The 14,685-nt window shown below is 39.1% G+C and overlaps 1 protein-coding gene across 16 annotated transcripts in view; it reads left to right on the forward strand.

Annotated features, from left to right (window-relative positions):
* KMT2C (lysine methyltransferase 2C) overlaps nt 1–14,685 on the forward strand; it is a 269,946-nt gene that overhangs the window by 111,409 nt on the left and 143,852 nt on the right. For all 16 annotated transcript variants that reach the window (XR_006608481.1, XM_045086329.1, XM_045086334.1 and 13 more), the window contains exon 6: nt 506–615. Coding sequence is in view for 15 of the 16 variants with exons in the window: in XM_045086329.1 (XP_044942264.1) it covers nt 506–615 (110 nt within the window). In the remaining variant the exon portion in view is untranslated. The remainder of the gene's footprint in view (nt 1–505; nt 616–14,685) is intronic.

The following is a 14,685-nucleotide window of genomic DNA, read 5'->3' on the forward strand; positions in this document are numbered from 1 at the left end:
AAGATCATGACTTGAGCCAAAATCAAGAGTCGGATACTCAACCAACTGAACCACCCAGGTGCTCCAGTATTTTGCATTTCTTTGTTTTCTTTTCTTTCTTTTTTTAAAGGTATTTATTTATTTATTTATTTGACAGAGAGAGAGAGAGAAATCACAAGTAGACCGAAGTAGGCAGAGAGGCGGGCAGAGAGAGTAGAGGAACCAGGCTCCCTGCTGTGCAGAGCGCCGGATGAGGGGCTTGATCTCAGGACCCTGGGATCTCAGGACCCCAGCCGAAGGCAGAGACTAAACCTACTGAGCCACCCAGGCACCCCACAGTAGTTTGCATTTCTAACAAGTTCCTAGGTGATAATATTTGGGAAGGGCTGACTGCTTTAGTGTGCTCACAGATACAGGGTGCCTGTGTGTGTCGGTATGTCAGGGTTGGTTTGGGGGGTTTACGTCTTATTAGTATTAATATGCTCCATGTGTATTCATTTGCTTCTTTTCACTTCAACCATTTTAGGCACTTGTTGGGCTCATCACCGTTGTGTGGAGTGGTCACTGGGGGTGTGCCAGATGGAGGAACTGTCGCTAGTGAACGTGGACAAAGCTGTTGTCTCAGGGAGCACAGAAGTAAGTAGAAGTAACAAATATTTAATTAAGCCACAGTTTTGTAATGTTTACTCTAGCCAACATGAAGGTGCACTTGGCAAGAATGGTTTATTAAATGATTAATGTAAAAAACCCTTAAAATAGGAATTTTTAATTTTCTATCAAGAGTAGTTTGTGCACACCACTAGAATATTTAAGCTGTGCAGTTAATGTTAATCCTAACAAATATTTTACATTTTAAAAAATATTTTACATTTAAATCAGAAATTAAAAATCTTAGAAATGAGAATTCCTAACTGTATTTATGTTTATGTGGTTACTCTTTAAGAGAGAACAATTTGATGAAGATGTAACATGAAGAGACAACATTTGACAGGTCTTTAGTCCACGATGTGCATTAGCTCTGTTTGCTATTTTAAAAATTGATCCAGAAAGTTCTTTACAGTCAAGTTGGCAGTTCAGTTCATCTTTTTTGCCTCATCCCAAAGTAGTATCATGCACACAGTCTACTGTCTTTTCAAGTTTTCACTGCGATTTTCACGGGATTTTGAAATGAGCGCAATAAATGCAACAGTTACCGTCCATCTATAAAGGAAACAAACCTTGTGAAGTGAAATTGCTTTGCTGCCCACAGATTCTCTTGGACTTTTGACAGTTAAATTTGGGAGAAGTGAAGCAGCCTTCCCAAAGGAATGTTAAAAATGAAATTTTGATAGTAGAAATTACGTGGGCTTTAACAGATAGGGTACAGGTAAAACTCTCAAAAGTGTCGTTGAGACAGGGACTTAGATTCAATTAATTATTCAATTAGTATAATATTAGCTTTACTCAGATTATTAAAATGACCTAAATTACATGGATGAGGAACTCCCACCTGAAGCTTAGTCAAATTAGAGTGCTTGTTTTAGAAATGTGACAGTACACTGAAATGCTTATGTCATCAAATTGTGAACAGTATAGTGCAGAATAGTAAGTTCTGCAGTCTGAACAAGCTTAGATGGCCAGATCAAGACTGTGACAGAACAGTGGGTACTCTTTTTGTCACAGACTACTTCAGAAGTAGTGTTGGATTATTTTGTGGAAGTGAAAAATATTATAGGAAAGTCAATGAACAAAGGCTAAAATGAACTTTGTGGTGTTGGATTGAAATTGGAAGAATCAGTGTAAACTGGTTTTTAATATTTATACAGATGCAGAAATACAGATGTGTGTACGTGTGAGTCAGTGTGTATACACGTTTCCTAGCTCTGTTTGCTAAGACAGTTGTTAGAAGCTTGCTTCCCCTGTCCTTCTTGGATAAAAGATGCCATCTTTGTGTCTTAGCTACTTCTGATAAAGATTTAAATGGAATTTAGAGATGAAGTCTGTGCCCTGTTGCTGGCGGAGGAATCAAGGGCCATGGGAGGCCCTCAGTGGCGTCGCTTTATGGAGCCAGGAGCATGGATGGGCGGGAGGGCGGGATGCAGCCGGAGGAGGCTGCGCGGGCCGCGTGGGGTCCCCAGGGGGCTGGTGCCGCATCATCAGACCTTCACATCTTCACGCGGTTAAATCAGTCCAGACTTAGGGTAGCGTCAGTAGTCTGTTGCCATTTCTACAGTTGGTTTTGGTGTTTTTTTGTTTTTGTCTTTTCGGTTTTTCTCCATTATCAGATAGGCATAGGACTTAGCTAGAACTTTTCTCACTTGCTTGTCCCTCAGAAGAGTTTGTGTCACTGGCAGAAATTCAAACCCATAACAGCACATTTGTTGCTAAGTCTGTGGGGAAATAGGCGCTCTGATAGGATGCAAATTGACATAAATCTTCTGGAGAATAATCTGATGGTACTTAAAAACCACATGTTTTGACCTTTCTAGGATTCTGTCCTGAAAATATGCCTCTAGTAATGCAAAATACTTGTGCTATTACAAGTTAATAATTGCAGCATGGTTTAACTTGGAAAATATTGGGAACAGCTTAAGTGGCACCTATGATAGAATGGTCGAAGAAACTGTGGTGCGGTTCATATGGCGGCATATTGTGTGTGTACAAACACCGTGAGGAGTGTCTCTCTGAAATGATGTGAAGTCGGTTCCAACATGTATTTTTAAGGGAAAGAAGAGCGTAAAAGACCATTTATGATGTGCACCCTTTTATGTAAGAAGGGATAAAATATAAGCAAATACACATGCCTCTGGTCATTTTGGAAAAGAAATACAGGAAGGATAAACAGGAAACTGAAGAAATCGGTTACCTCTGGCAGGTGGGTGGGAAAGAGGTGGAAAGGAAGTGGGAACGGGATGATGTAGCCTGGGTGAGGTGTGCCAGACACTCGCGGACCTCTCTCTTCGTACAGCTCCTCTGACTCTTGGAGCCGTAGAAATGTTTCACATGCCCCCTAAGTAAGCAATTACAACTATCTAGGACATGGGGGAGTTCATAAAGGAATACCAGAATTCACACCAAAGGGGATAGGGAAGAAAAGAGCCAGCCTGAGTAACTGGCAAACAGTATGTTGGCAGGCGAGCCGGAATTGCTGAAGAAGGAAGCGCAGCATGCGCGCGCTGTGGTCCAGTGAGTTCCTGTGTTTCTCGCAAGGGTATGGGTTTGCAGTTCTGAAGCCACTTTATGTGTATGCTGTGAGTGAACAAATAAGTAGATACGTGGTTGATAATGAGAACGAGGTTTTTCTGTGTTGGAAAAAGGAGCTGCAAATAAGGAAGGGGCAAAATGAATTTTGTGGTGTTGAAATGGAGTCAGAAGCATCAGTATAAACTCATGGTTCTTAATATTTATGTAGACAGATACAGAAATACAGATGTGTAGATGTGTGTATGCATGAGGCAGTGTGGTTACGTATAATTCCTAGTTCTGTCCTCTGTGAAGGCCTAGACAGAGTGACCCCCGCTAGCAGTGAGCACACCTGGTGCTCAGATCTTGGTTTCTAACCACTATTCGCCGATAAAAGGAACCGGGTTCCTTGAGAAGTAGTTCGTGGTACCGGGAAAATGCAGCCCGAGGTGCCGGAAAGTAAGCAAGTACTCAAAAACTGGAAGACTTGTTGAAAACACAGGAGCCAATCCGAAGGAGCTCCTAAGAGCTGAAATAATATGAGCCACACGAAAAAATACAGTATTGGGTTTTTGTGCACAGAATAAAATAAGTACACACGAGTCCATACTGATACGAATGAATGAATGAATGAATGAATGAACAAATGAATGAATAGCATTAAGTCAGGTCATATCACTCCTCTACCTACCACACACTTCACTACAGATTTCCTGTTTCATTCAGAGAAAGAGAAAAAAAAAGCCAGTGCTCACTACCTGACGGGGCTGTCCGTGATCTTCCGCACCCTCACAAGTACTTCTGAGGCGTCCCTCACTGTCCTCTGCCCCATCTGCTTCCTCAGCCATAGCAGCCTCCTTCATCTTCCTCAGATGCCCCCGATGTATCTTCCTCGGGGCCTTGGCACTTCCAGTTCCCTCTCTGTTGAAGATTCTTCTTGGATGTATGACGGCTTGTTCCCTCATGTCCTCTAGGAGTTTATTCAAGAGTTGCCTTGTCAGGGAGGGCTTTCCTCAGGTCCCTGTTGCAAGGTTCAGGGGTCTCCTTCTCAAATAACATCCCTGCTCTGTGGTTTTCTCCTTTGTCCTTGTTGCCATTTAACATAGTACGTGTTCACTTAATGTAAATCGTGTTCTCTTCCCTTCCTTACTAGAGTGATGTTGCCAAGGATCTTTTTCTGTTTGGGTCATTCCTCAGTAATTATTTGTAGCCTAAATGAATAGCACCAGACATCATTCATGAATCGCTCATAGTTATAGGAAAGATCCAAAGTGCCAGAGTATTAACAGAGATCACTAATGTAGTTAACTTTATAAAAGTGTATGAATACATAATTGTCACAAAAGAAGCCTCTGCAGCGGAGTAAAGCTTTACAGTTCTGCTCAAGTGACGCGGGGTGATGGGCAGTGACAATGCAGATCCTTGCGCTGCTCTCTCAGAATGTGCTCTAGGGCAAACTATGTAGAAGTGCTATTGAACTTGGAATACATTTTTATTTTACCAAAAGACAGGTGTTCTAAATTTGTTGACCTTTATTTTGATGACATGTGGCTGAATGTATTATGATAGTACCTCAAAGAAAATAAACATTTCATCTGCCTCTTCAAGGTAAATGTGACATTTCAGCACTGAGAATGTAATGACTTTTCAAAAAGAGATGTGCTGGGGCTTGAGCATTTTGAAAATGGATGTCTGGAACTATTTCTGTTTGATATTTTATTGTGTTTTACAAACAATGAAAGTTTGTAAAAGCAAAAATTCTCATGTTTGTCAAAAAAATTTGGACATGGAATTTTGTGTTCTCTTTAAAATATTCTGAAAAGTTTTAGTATGCTTCAAACCCATTTGTTAAAAATAAAAAAATTAATACTTTTTGATTATGGAAGGTGAAAATTTACTAGGCTGAATTTTGATAATTTTGGTTGGGATTGAAAACTAGTTCTGGAAGGGAAGCAGTACATCTGTTTAAATCTTAACTTTTGTTAGAATCATTTGTTTTTAACTCCCAGCAGATAGTGAAGTAAACTTGTCAGATGCAGAGAACAAGATACAGAGGCCAGTTGGAGGGTGTGGTGCTCTGCAAACCTCTTGATTGTCCACATCTCTTAATAAGAGGCGCTTGAGCCCGCACCCTTACTGTACATTCTCACTGGAGTCTGTGTCTCTGCTCTGTGACACTTCCCCAGCAGTTGTAAATTGACCGTGTTGCTGTGAGTCTGTTATTAATTTCAGTTGCCCCCACTAGGATGTAAGCACCATGAGCCCATCGATGAGATCTGTTCTAGTTTATTGTTTTATCTCTGGTGCTTAGCAAAGCACCTGGAACACAATCGAGTCATTGATCGGATAAATGTCTGCATGAATGAAATCTGCTGGTGAGCACGGGTTAGCCGAGTGGAGAGGGAAGTGCTACTGGCCCCTGGTGGTTGCTGCCGGGCACCCAGCCGAGTCCAGGCTAGCCTCCCATGGCAAAGAGAGCCTGTAGTGCTGAGCTTGAGAGATTCTGGTTTAATTAATATTATTATTCCTATTTAAAAATTAACATATTTAATCTTTACATTAAAAAGATTTTAAAAATTTATTTTGTTTTTATTTATTTTCTTTCAGAATTATTTTATTGAAGAAGGTGGGGAGGACAGACGGGGACTGAGCTGAGCTGAGTCCCTAATCATTTTCTCGGTTTTTAAATGTCATTCTTTATCAAACTGTTCAGTTTTTCTGAAATTCCTTCAGATTGTTTTCAGTTTTCCCAGGGGTACCTTTATCTTTTTCTAGATTGAAGAATATGCTATACTGTGAACCTGTGTTTCAGGAGAGGTAATGGTGTTTCCTCTTTGGAGCCCTGGAGGTGCTACCAACATCTTAGAGATCTGGATAATTTGGATATTACTGATGGAGTAGTTTAATTCTGCATGCTACAGATGTATGGTCATTTATTTACTGGAAGCCCCTGCACTTGTTCCTGCACTCTGCTCATTGCCCTCCAAAAGATATATATATAGATATTTTAAGATTATTTATTTTTTTTGACAGACAGATCACAGGTAGTCAGAGGCAGGCAGAGAGAGAGAGGGAGGAGGAAGTAGGCTCCCCGCTGAGCAGAGAGCTGGATTTGGGGCTCAGTCCAAGGACCTTAAGACCGTGACCTGAGCTGAAGGCAGAGGTTTAACCCACTGAGCCTCCCCCTCCCAAAGATACTACCAGTGAAGCTCCAACATGCATTTTTGTTCCTTTGACTAGTTCTGCTCAGGCTATTACTCTATAAATAAAACATTAAAAATTACTTATATTATCTCCCTACTTAGAATTGATAATTTTTTATGTTTTTTCCACCCACCTCCTGCCACAACCCCATATTAAAACCTCATTTTATTATACTGATTTTGTGCCAGGTGTCTTACAGAAAACCAGCCTAGTTCTGTGAGAAGAGTTGTAAGTTTTTTATGTTTTTGGTTCTTTTTGTAGACTGCAAAAGAACAAAAATAGCTTCTCTATCATAAGGTGGGTGGCAGTATACATTGAGAATGTAGATAAGCAATGTAATGTAAATGTAATTTTGCTAAAAAAATTTTTTTTAAACAGAATATGGAGAAAATCTCTCCGTACATGTCCTATGAGCAGCTGGGAGTCAGTTTCTGTAGGAAGATTTCACTCTCGCACCATGTTATCACTGTGAGGTGATTTGCAGGCACCCGTTTTATCAACAATGATGTCCAATACTGTTATTTTTTTATATAATCCTAGTAATGTAAGTGTAAAGAAACCATCAAGTTATATATTCTTCATTTTACCCTATAGTTTTTTAAGAGGAGGGGCAAGCATTCACAGATCTGAATTTTGTGTCTGTGGGGGTCCTTGAGAATGCCTTCACGTTGGAGACTCACTAGACAGACGAATGGCGCTCACCGTGAAGTTGTAATTGTGGCTAAGATTTACTGCCATCATACGGTGAGGATATATAATGGAAGAATCTCAGTGGAGAAAAAATACTGACGGGGTCTGGAGGAATTCATGTATAGCCTTCCTTAGGTGCTCAGCCTCCCGCGAGGGGTTGCCCAGAGCACCCTCTTCTCTTTGCAGTGAAAATGCAGCAACATGAGAAGCTCAAGGTCTTTGCTGGTGGCTGATCACACAGGCACCCTTTGCCTAGCACATACCAGAAGGAAGGTCATGTTTGCACAGATAGGATAGGCACAGTAAACTTGTCGCTGAGGGAGCCATGGCAACCCTCCCAAAATTCATGTTCCTGGGGACCAGCTGTGTAGACAGGCCTTCTAAAGAGAGTAGTCTGAGGCCTGCTGCAACCGAACTAAAATTGTATTGTGTAGCAACTGTAACATTTCTGTCCTCAGGACTGCAGTAGGTACACACTGAATAGTCCCTATCATAGGGAGTCTGTGATAAGTGCTCTAGTGGTTATATAGAACTTGGTAACTTCGATCAGAGGAAAGATACTTGTAAGGATACTTTTGACTCTAACAGAAAAATCCTGTGTTTACTTCTGAACTCTACTTTCTCTGTATTAATGTATCCGTGGCAGCTTTCTTTTGACTAGTGTAAGCATGGTATATCTTAGTCCCTCCTTTTATTTTAACTCTTCGTGTCTTTCTATTTAGTGTATGTTTTTTTTTTTTTTTTTGCAAACAGTGGTTTTGCTTTTTTAAAATCTAACCTGGCAGTTTCTGCTTTTGTAATGGGAGTGTTTAGGACATGTACATTTAATGTGATTAAGTTTCCCTTTTTTCAAAAAATCCTTTTTGTTTCTGTCTGTTCTTTGTTTCCTTTCCCTGCATTCTCTTTTGCATTGAATTTTTTTAATGATTCCATCTTATTTCCTTTTTGGACTGTTTTGTCATTTTATTGGTTGCTTTAGGATTTATAGTATACATCTTTTATTATTACAGTCTACCTTCCAGTGATATTATAACTTCATATATAATGAAAATGTGCTTTTGTTTCCTTCCATTTTTCCTCTCCTGGAATTTGTGCTGTTGCTGTCATGTATTCAACTTTTACATGTGTTATAAATGCCATAAGATATTGTTATTTTTTTGAAAGATTTTTATTTATTTGAGAGAGAGAGAGCACAAGCACATGGTGGGGAGGGGCAGAAGGAGAGGAAGAGAAAGTCTCAAGCAGACTGCACTGAGCCTAGAGCCTGACATGGGGCTTGAGCTCATGACCCTGAGATCACAACCTGAGCTGAGTGGATGCGCAACTGACTGCACCACCCAGGCACCCAAGATAATGTTTTTTTTTTTTTTTTTAAGATTTTATTTATTTATTTGACAGACAGAGATTACAAGTAGGCAGAGAGGCAGGCAGAGAGGGGAGGAAGCAGGCTCCCTGCTGAGCAGAGAGCCCGATGCGGGACTCGATCCCAGGACCCCGGGACCATGACCTGAGCCGAAGGCAGAGGCTTTAACCTACTGAGCCACCCAGGTGCCCCTAAGATAATGTTATTTTGATTAAGTTGTCAGATATGTCTGAAAGAGACTTAAGTAGTAAAAAAAAAAAATTATAAATAGAGTCACTTTTGTTACCAGTTCTGATGTTCTCCATTGCTTTGTGTAGCTTCATATTTTCACCTGCTATCATTCTCTTTGTGTCTGAAGACATCCTTTAACATTTCTTGCAGTGCAGGACTGTAGGTGATGGAGTCCTTCAGTAGTTGTATTCCAAAGTGCTTTTATCTTACCTTCATATCTGAAATGTGTTTTCGGCAGGTACAGAATTCTAGGTGACTCCTCTCCCCCATTACTTTAAAGATGCCTTGCCACAGTCTTCTCTCTTGTACTGTTTCTTACCAGCTATGGTATTATCCTTATCTTTGTTCCTCTGTAAATGTCTTTTTATCTGTGTACTCTTAATATTGTGTCACCAGTTTTGGAAAATTTGATTATATTATGCCTTTGTGTAATGTTTCTTGTGGTTGGCAACAGCTTGTTGAATTTCTTGAATCTGTGAGTTAATAGTTCTCATTATGGTTAAAAAGTTTTTGCCAATTATTTCTTCAAATATTTCTTCCGTTACCCCATCTTCCTTCTCTTGGGGACTCTATTTACCTTAATATTAGGCCATTTGAAGTTTTCCCATTGCTTACTAATGCCCATCTCCCCCTCCACACCCCCGCTTTTCCCCCATTTTAAAAAAATAAATTTTTTCCTCTTACGTTTCATTTTAGTTCTGGGTTTTCCCCATTAATTTCACTAATCTTTTCTTCTGTAATTTCTGATCTGTTAATCATATCCAATGTAATTTTCACATCAGATGTTATTTTTATCTTAAGTTTGATTTGAGTCTTTTTATATCTTCTGTATCTCTCTTTAGCTTTTTGAACATACTGAATACATGTATAGAACTATTTTATTTATTTATTTTTTAAGATTTATTTATTTATTTGACAGAGAGAGAGAGAGAGAGAGAGAGATCAATCACAGGTAGGCATAGAGGCAGCCAGAAAGAGGGGGAAGCTGGCTTCCTGCTGAGCAGAGAGCCCAATGCAGGGCTGGATCCCAGCACCCTGAGATCATGACCTGAGTCAAAGACAGAGGCTTTAACCTACTGAGCCACCCAGGTGCCCTAATGGCATCTTATAATTTTAACATCTGGGTTAGTTCTGATTGATTGATTTTGATTGATCATTTTCAGTTTGACTATGAGGTTTTGCTTCTTTTTGTACCTGGTAGTTTTTATTTGGATGCCAGGCTTTGTGAATTCTACCTTGTTGGGTGCTGGTTTTTCACAGTAGGAAGTCAAGATTTAGGGTCATGGGTAAGTTCAGTGACATTGTGATGCCAATTTGCTAGGTTCTTACTATCTTTGCATTGTGTATCCACAGTATATTAGATTCTTCCATGGTCCAGTTCTTTTCATAGTCCAAAGAGAGTGGGCAGGAATGTTCTGTATCATACATTCATGATAACATTCAGAGCTTGGCGGTTGGGGCGTGGGACCCCCCCCTTTCTTAATTATTATTTTAATTAAGGAAAACCCCTTTTATATGGTTCCCTCTACTCTAGCAGATATCTTCTAATATTTCATTAGTTAGTTTACTCCTATGTTTTCATCTTAAAGCAATAATCAGTAAGTTGGGATAACCACCATTTGATTAAACCATGATTTTCCTTTGGGACCATGGATGGTGCCGTTTCCTCTGAAATAAACTGCTGCTTAAGGGGGAGTGGATATCTGAACAAAAGAGACCCTTTGGAAGGAAGAAGATGGAATAGTTGTTTCATAGTTAACTAACAGTGTCTATTCCTGGAGACATTTTTGACTGAGGGAACCTGAAAATATTTTAAAAGGAGGAAAGATTAAAATGGTACTGCTTGGAGGATGGGTTAAGTTTACTCAGTAGAATTTAGACAGAAGGTCATCTTTTTTAGTTTTTGTTTTTTTCCCCAAGATCTTATTTATTTGAGAGAGAGAGGAAGCATGAGCAGAGGGCAGGGACAGACGGAAAGGGGGAAGCAGATTCCTGCTGAGCTGGGAGCCTGACGCTTGATCCCAGGATCCTGAGATCATGACCTGAGCTGAAGTCAAATGCTTGACCGACTGAGCCACCAGGGCGCTTCCTGGTCGTCTTGAGCAGAGTTTAGGACATGTGGATTCTGGAAGAATGTCACATATATGAAAATGACTGGAGAATAAATAGGTAGAGTGATGAATTAATGGGAGATGGGAATGGAAAATATCCTTACTTTGGCATGCCAAGTTGAAGAATTTCATTTATGAAGTTTTTAAAGAAGAAGAGCAAGTTTAGCAGATCTTACCCCCTAGCCTTTTGTAGTTAAATTGGAGGGGTTTACTTGAAGACAAAAATGTTTAGGATTACTGTTGTAATTTAAGGTCAACGAATGTAAGTTTCTGATTTTAGGTATACTGTGTGAAATGTAAAGACCGAATGTTGTTGGGATAGAGCGAGTTATATTTGATGAAAGAGGAGTTGCAAATGTCTCTAGTTTCAAGCCTGAGAATGTGGGAGAATCAGGAGTTTTGTTTTGACTAGGCCGAGCCTTAAACTCCGCGAAACATCTTTGGGACTAAACGTCAGGGCTGGGATTGTAGGTAGTTTTTCTAACTAGTAGTGACAGTAAAGCAAACTGCTAAACAAGAGAAGAAAAGAAGGTACAAGATTGGACCCTCTGGTCAATGTTTAGATGAAGGAGTCCCCAGATGGATGTGACATAGCATAAAAGTTACAGGGAGTTCACTAGGAATTGCTGAGTCTGTATTAATATATTTAAGGACATATGGCCAACGCTTTCAAGTGTGTTTTCTGTATTATAATATTTTCTAAAAATATTTTCTAAATAAAACGCAATTATTATATTTAATGGGTAAGAATCAGGAACCTTGATTTCTTATTCCGTCTGACATTATTAGGTAAAGTCTTGTGACATCTTTACCAAGTCATGCTACTCTCTCTACCTGGTTTCTTCATTTTGCATATTAAGAAATTAAATTATCTCATCAGACTAAAATGCAAGGCTATAAGGAAGACATCAAAGATCTATTGGGGATGATTTTGTTAGAATACTAAGTACAAAAAAAATATTAAGTACAAAGTATGTATACAGCCAAAAAAAAAAAAAATCCAAGATTTGAACTTAGAATGATTTTAGGTATACTTACACCTAAAAACTGATGTATTTATTTCCTTATAACTTGGCAAAATGATTCTTAAATTTTTTTTTTTTTTAGATTTTATTTATTTATTTGACAGAGAGCACAAGTGGGGGAGCCAAAGGCAGAGGGAGAAGCAGGCTCCCCACTGAGCAGGGAGGCCACTGTGGGGCTTGATCCCAGGACCCTGAGATCATGACCTGCACTGAAGGCAGACGCTTAACTGACTGAGCCTCCCAGGTGCCCCCTTAATTTTTTTTTTTTTTTTTTTTTAAGGAATTAAGTTGGGTAGAGCTAAGAGGAAACTAGAAATTTCTGTTTTTTTTTTTTTTTTTTTTAATTGAGAGTTTGATAAGGCTGTTTGGTAAAAACAAAATTTGAAAGGCCCATTTGATGAAGATGACCTTGGCCTTGTTTTTTTCTCCGTAAAAGTAATAATTTCTTTAAAAAAACTTTTTTTAGCTTTAAGTTTGATTTAAAGAACTGAGTTTATCTTTCTGATAAGCTGAGTGTTATTCTTCGATACAATGAAGAGCCCCTTTGGTGTGGGACTTACATAAACACAAAATATCTTTTGAAGGCTACATAGAAAACTGGTAAAATACTTTGGGTTTATGGAATTTCTCCTGTGTGGCCTGTACAGGGCCACTTTCCATTTTATACCCCTTAGAAAGTTTTGAATTTTGAACTTTGATTATTTATTTGAAAAATTAAAATGCTTACAGTAGTTTCTAATGTGTCCTTGAAAGTGTATTTCAGAAGTTCATTTCTGTAGTTCTTCCCCAACATTTAGGTGTTTTTTATTCGTATGCATTGTGTCCTATAGGAGAATAGTGCCCTTTTCTCTCACACGGGGAGCCCGTTGTTAGTACATTATCTCTTGAAATCGCTTTTTTCCCTTCACATATTTGAAAGATAACTTCTGTCATCTAGCACATGTTCAGTGTATGTGTGGATTGTCCCTAAGCTCTCTGTTTTAATTCATTTGCATATGTATATGCCCTAGTGATAATATCACACCACCATGGTTACTGTAGCTTTCTAATAAGTTTCAATATCTGGTAACAGAGAAACTTGTATTAGATTAGCTCTCCCACTGAGAACAACTAGAGGAGTTGGATAAAATATTTTTTCAAAGAAATATTTAAAGGCATTAGAGGACTGTCAGACAGATGCGGACTTTAGGGAGTGAGGGCCCAGAGGGAAGGAGTACGCCTTTAGGTCAGCCTGATGTCAACTTTCCTTTTCCCCTTGAGGTATTTATCCAGTTGGTAAAAGACCAGTTGAGAGGCTGGAAAACTGAGAGGAGATTCTGGTAGTCTATAAAGTTAGGGGGACAAAAATAGGATTTAGGCACCATTAATACTGTAGACTTCCATTTGGGATGCTGAAGGTTGCATCACAGGTTAGCAAATTATGGCCTGTGGGTCAAATCCAGTCCACCATCTGTGTTTATAAGGCTCACAAGCCAAGATAGTTTTTACTTTTTATTTATTATTATATTTAGGTAGGCTCTACCTCCAGTGTGGAGCCTAATCACGACCTTGAGATCAAGATCTGAGCTTTGATTAAGAGTCAGACACTTGGGGCACCTGGGTGGCTCAGTCGGTTAAGCATCTGCCTTTGGCTCGGGTCATTATCCCAGGGTCCTGAGATCAAGCTCCACATCATCAGGCTCCCTGCCCAGTGGGGAACCTGCTTCTCTCTCTCCCGCATGCTTGTGCTCTCTCTTGCTATCACTCTCTATTCCCCTCTCTCTCAAATAAATAAAAATCTTAAAAAAAAAAAAAGCAAACAAAAGAGTCAGACGTTTTACTGACTGAGCCACCCAGGTGCCCCAGTTTTTACATTTTCAAATAGTTAATAAATTCAAAGACTGTCTTTTATAACACATGAAAATCATCTGAAATTCGGAGTTCTGTGTTTGTAAATAAAGTTTTATTGGAACCAAAGCCACACTCATTAATTTGCATATTACCTGTGGCTTCTCTTGAGTTACATTGACAGAACTGAGTTGTTGCTGCAGAGACCACACATGCTTTGCACTGCTGTGGGCATGCTGTGAGTCACAGTGCCACAGTTTCAACTCATCAGTGTTTGATTGACACATGTTATTGTCCCACCATCTTATTAATTTCTTTTAGTACTGGTGCGTACTTAGCATCTTAAAAAAAAGAGAAGAGAAAAGTGGGCTTCATATGTACTGCTTTTGAGGCATAATGGAATAAATTCTGTTCTGACTAAATTAGATGGCAAACCATTATATTTATTATGCTGGGACACTACAGCTGGTGAAAAGAATACGATATATGCCAAGGTTATCAGACTGAGCACTCATCACACTATTCCAAACTCACAGGAAGATAATGATCAGAAAAAAGGTAGTAAACTAAAACGGTCTATCTCATCATAGCAGAAATTCTTTACAAAAGTGAAAAATGAAGATGAGACTAAGTTTCTTACTGTTAGCCAGGCATAGAAAGCCATTTATCCAAGATGATTAATTAAGTCATGTCTGACTACAGTGGTCAAAGAAATGTGTGCACAGAAAATAAACTTAGCCTTTGTAGTTTTAAAAGTTGAGGACATTAAGTGCAATATCAATGGTTATCTTAAAAGTGAGTCAAATGATTTCTAGTGGTTTTCCTCGTCTGTTAATATGTCAATAGATATTGCTGTACAGTTCAGTTGTTTATTCTAGAGGTTAATGCTGAGTTTGAAGTCACTGAAGAGTTAGGTTTTGTAAATTGTCTGCAGGAAACAATTACAGACAAAATATTTTCAAAGAAGTGGAAGAAAAACTAATTCAATATAACCTGAAGTGGAATCTGCTAGGATGTGTTAACACTGGTAAAATAAGTATGGACCTGAAAAAGGGTTTATTTAGTTGGACAAGTTTATAAGCTTCTTAAATCA

The sequence above is a fragment of the Mustela putorius genome, unplaced genomic scaffold (assembly GCF_011764305.1).
Source record: "Mustela putorius furo isolate JIRA1106 unplaced genomic scaffold, ASM1176430v1.1 tig00000929_pilon_pilon_pilon, whole genome shotgun sequence".
Taxonomy (NCBI): Eukaryota; Metazoa; Chordata; class Mammalia; order Carnivora; family Mustelidae; genus Mustela; species Mustela putorius.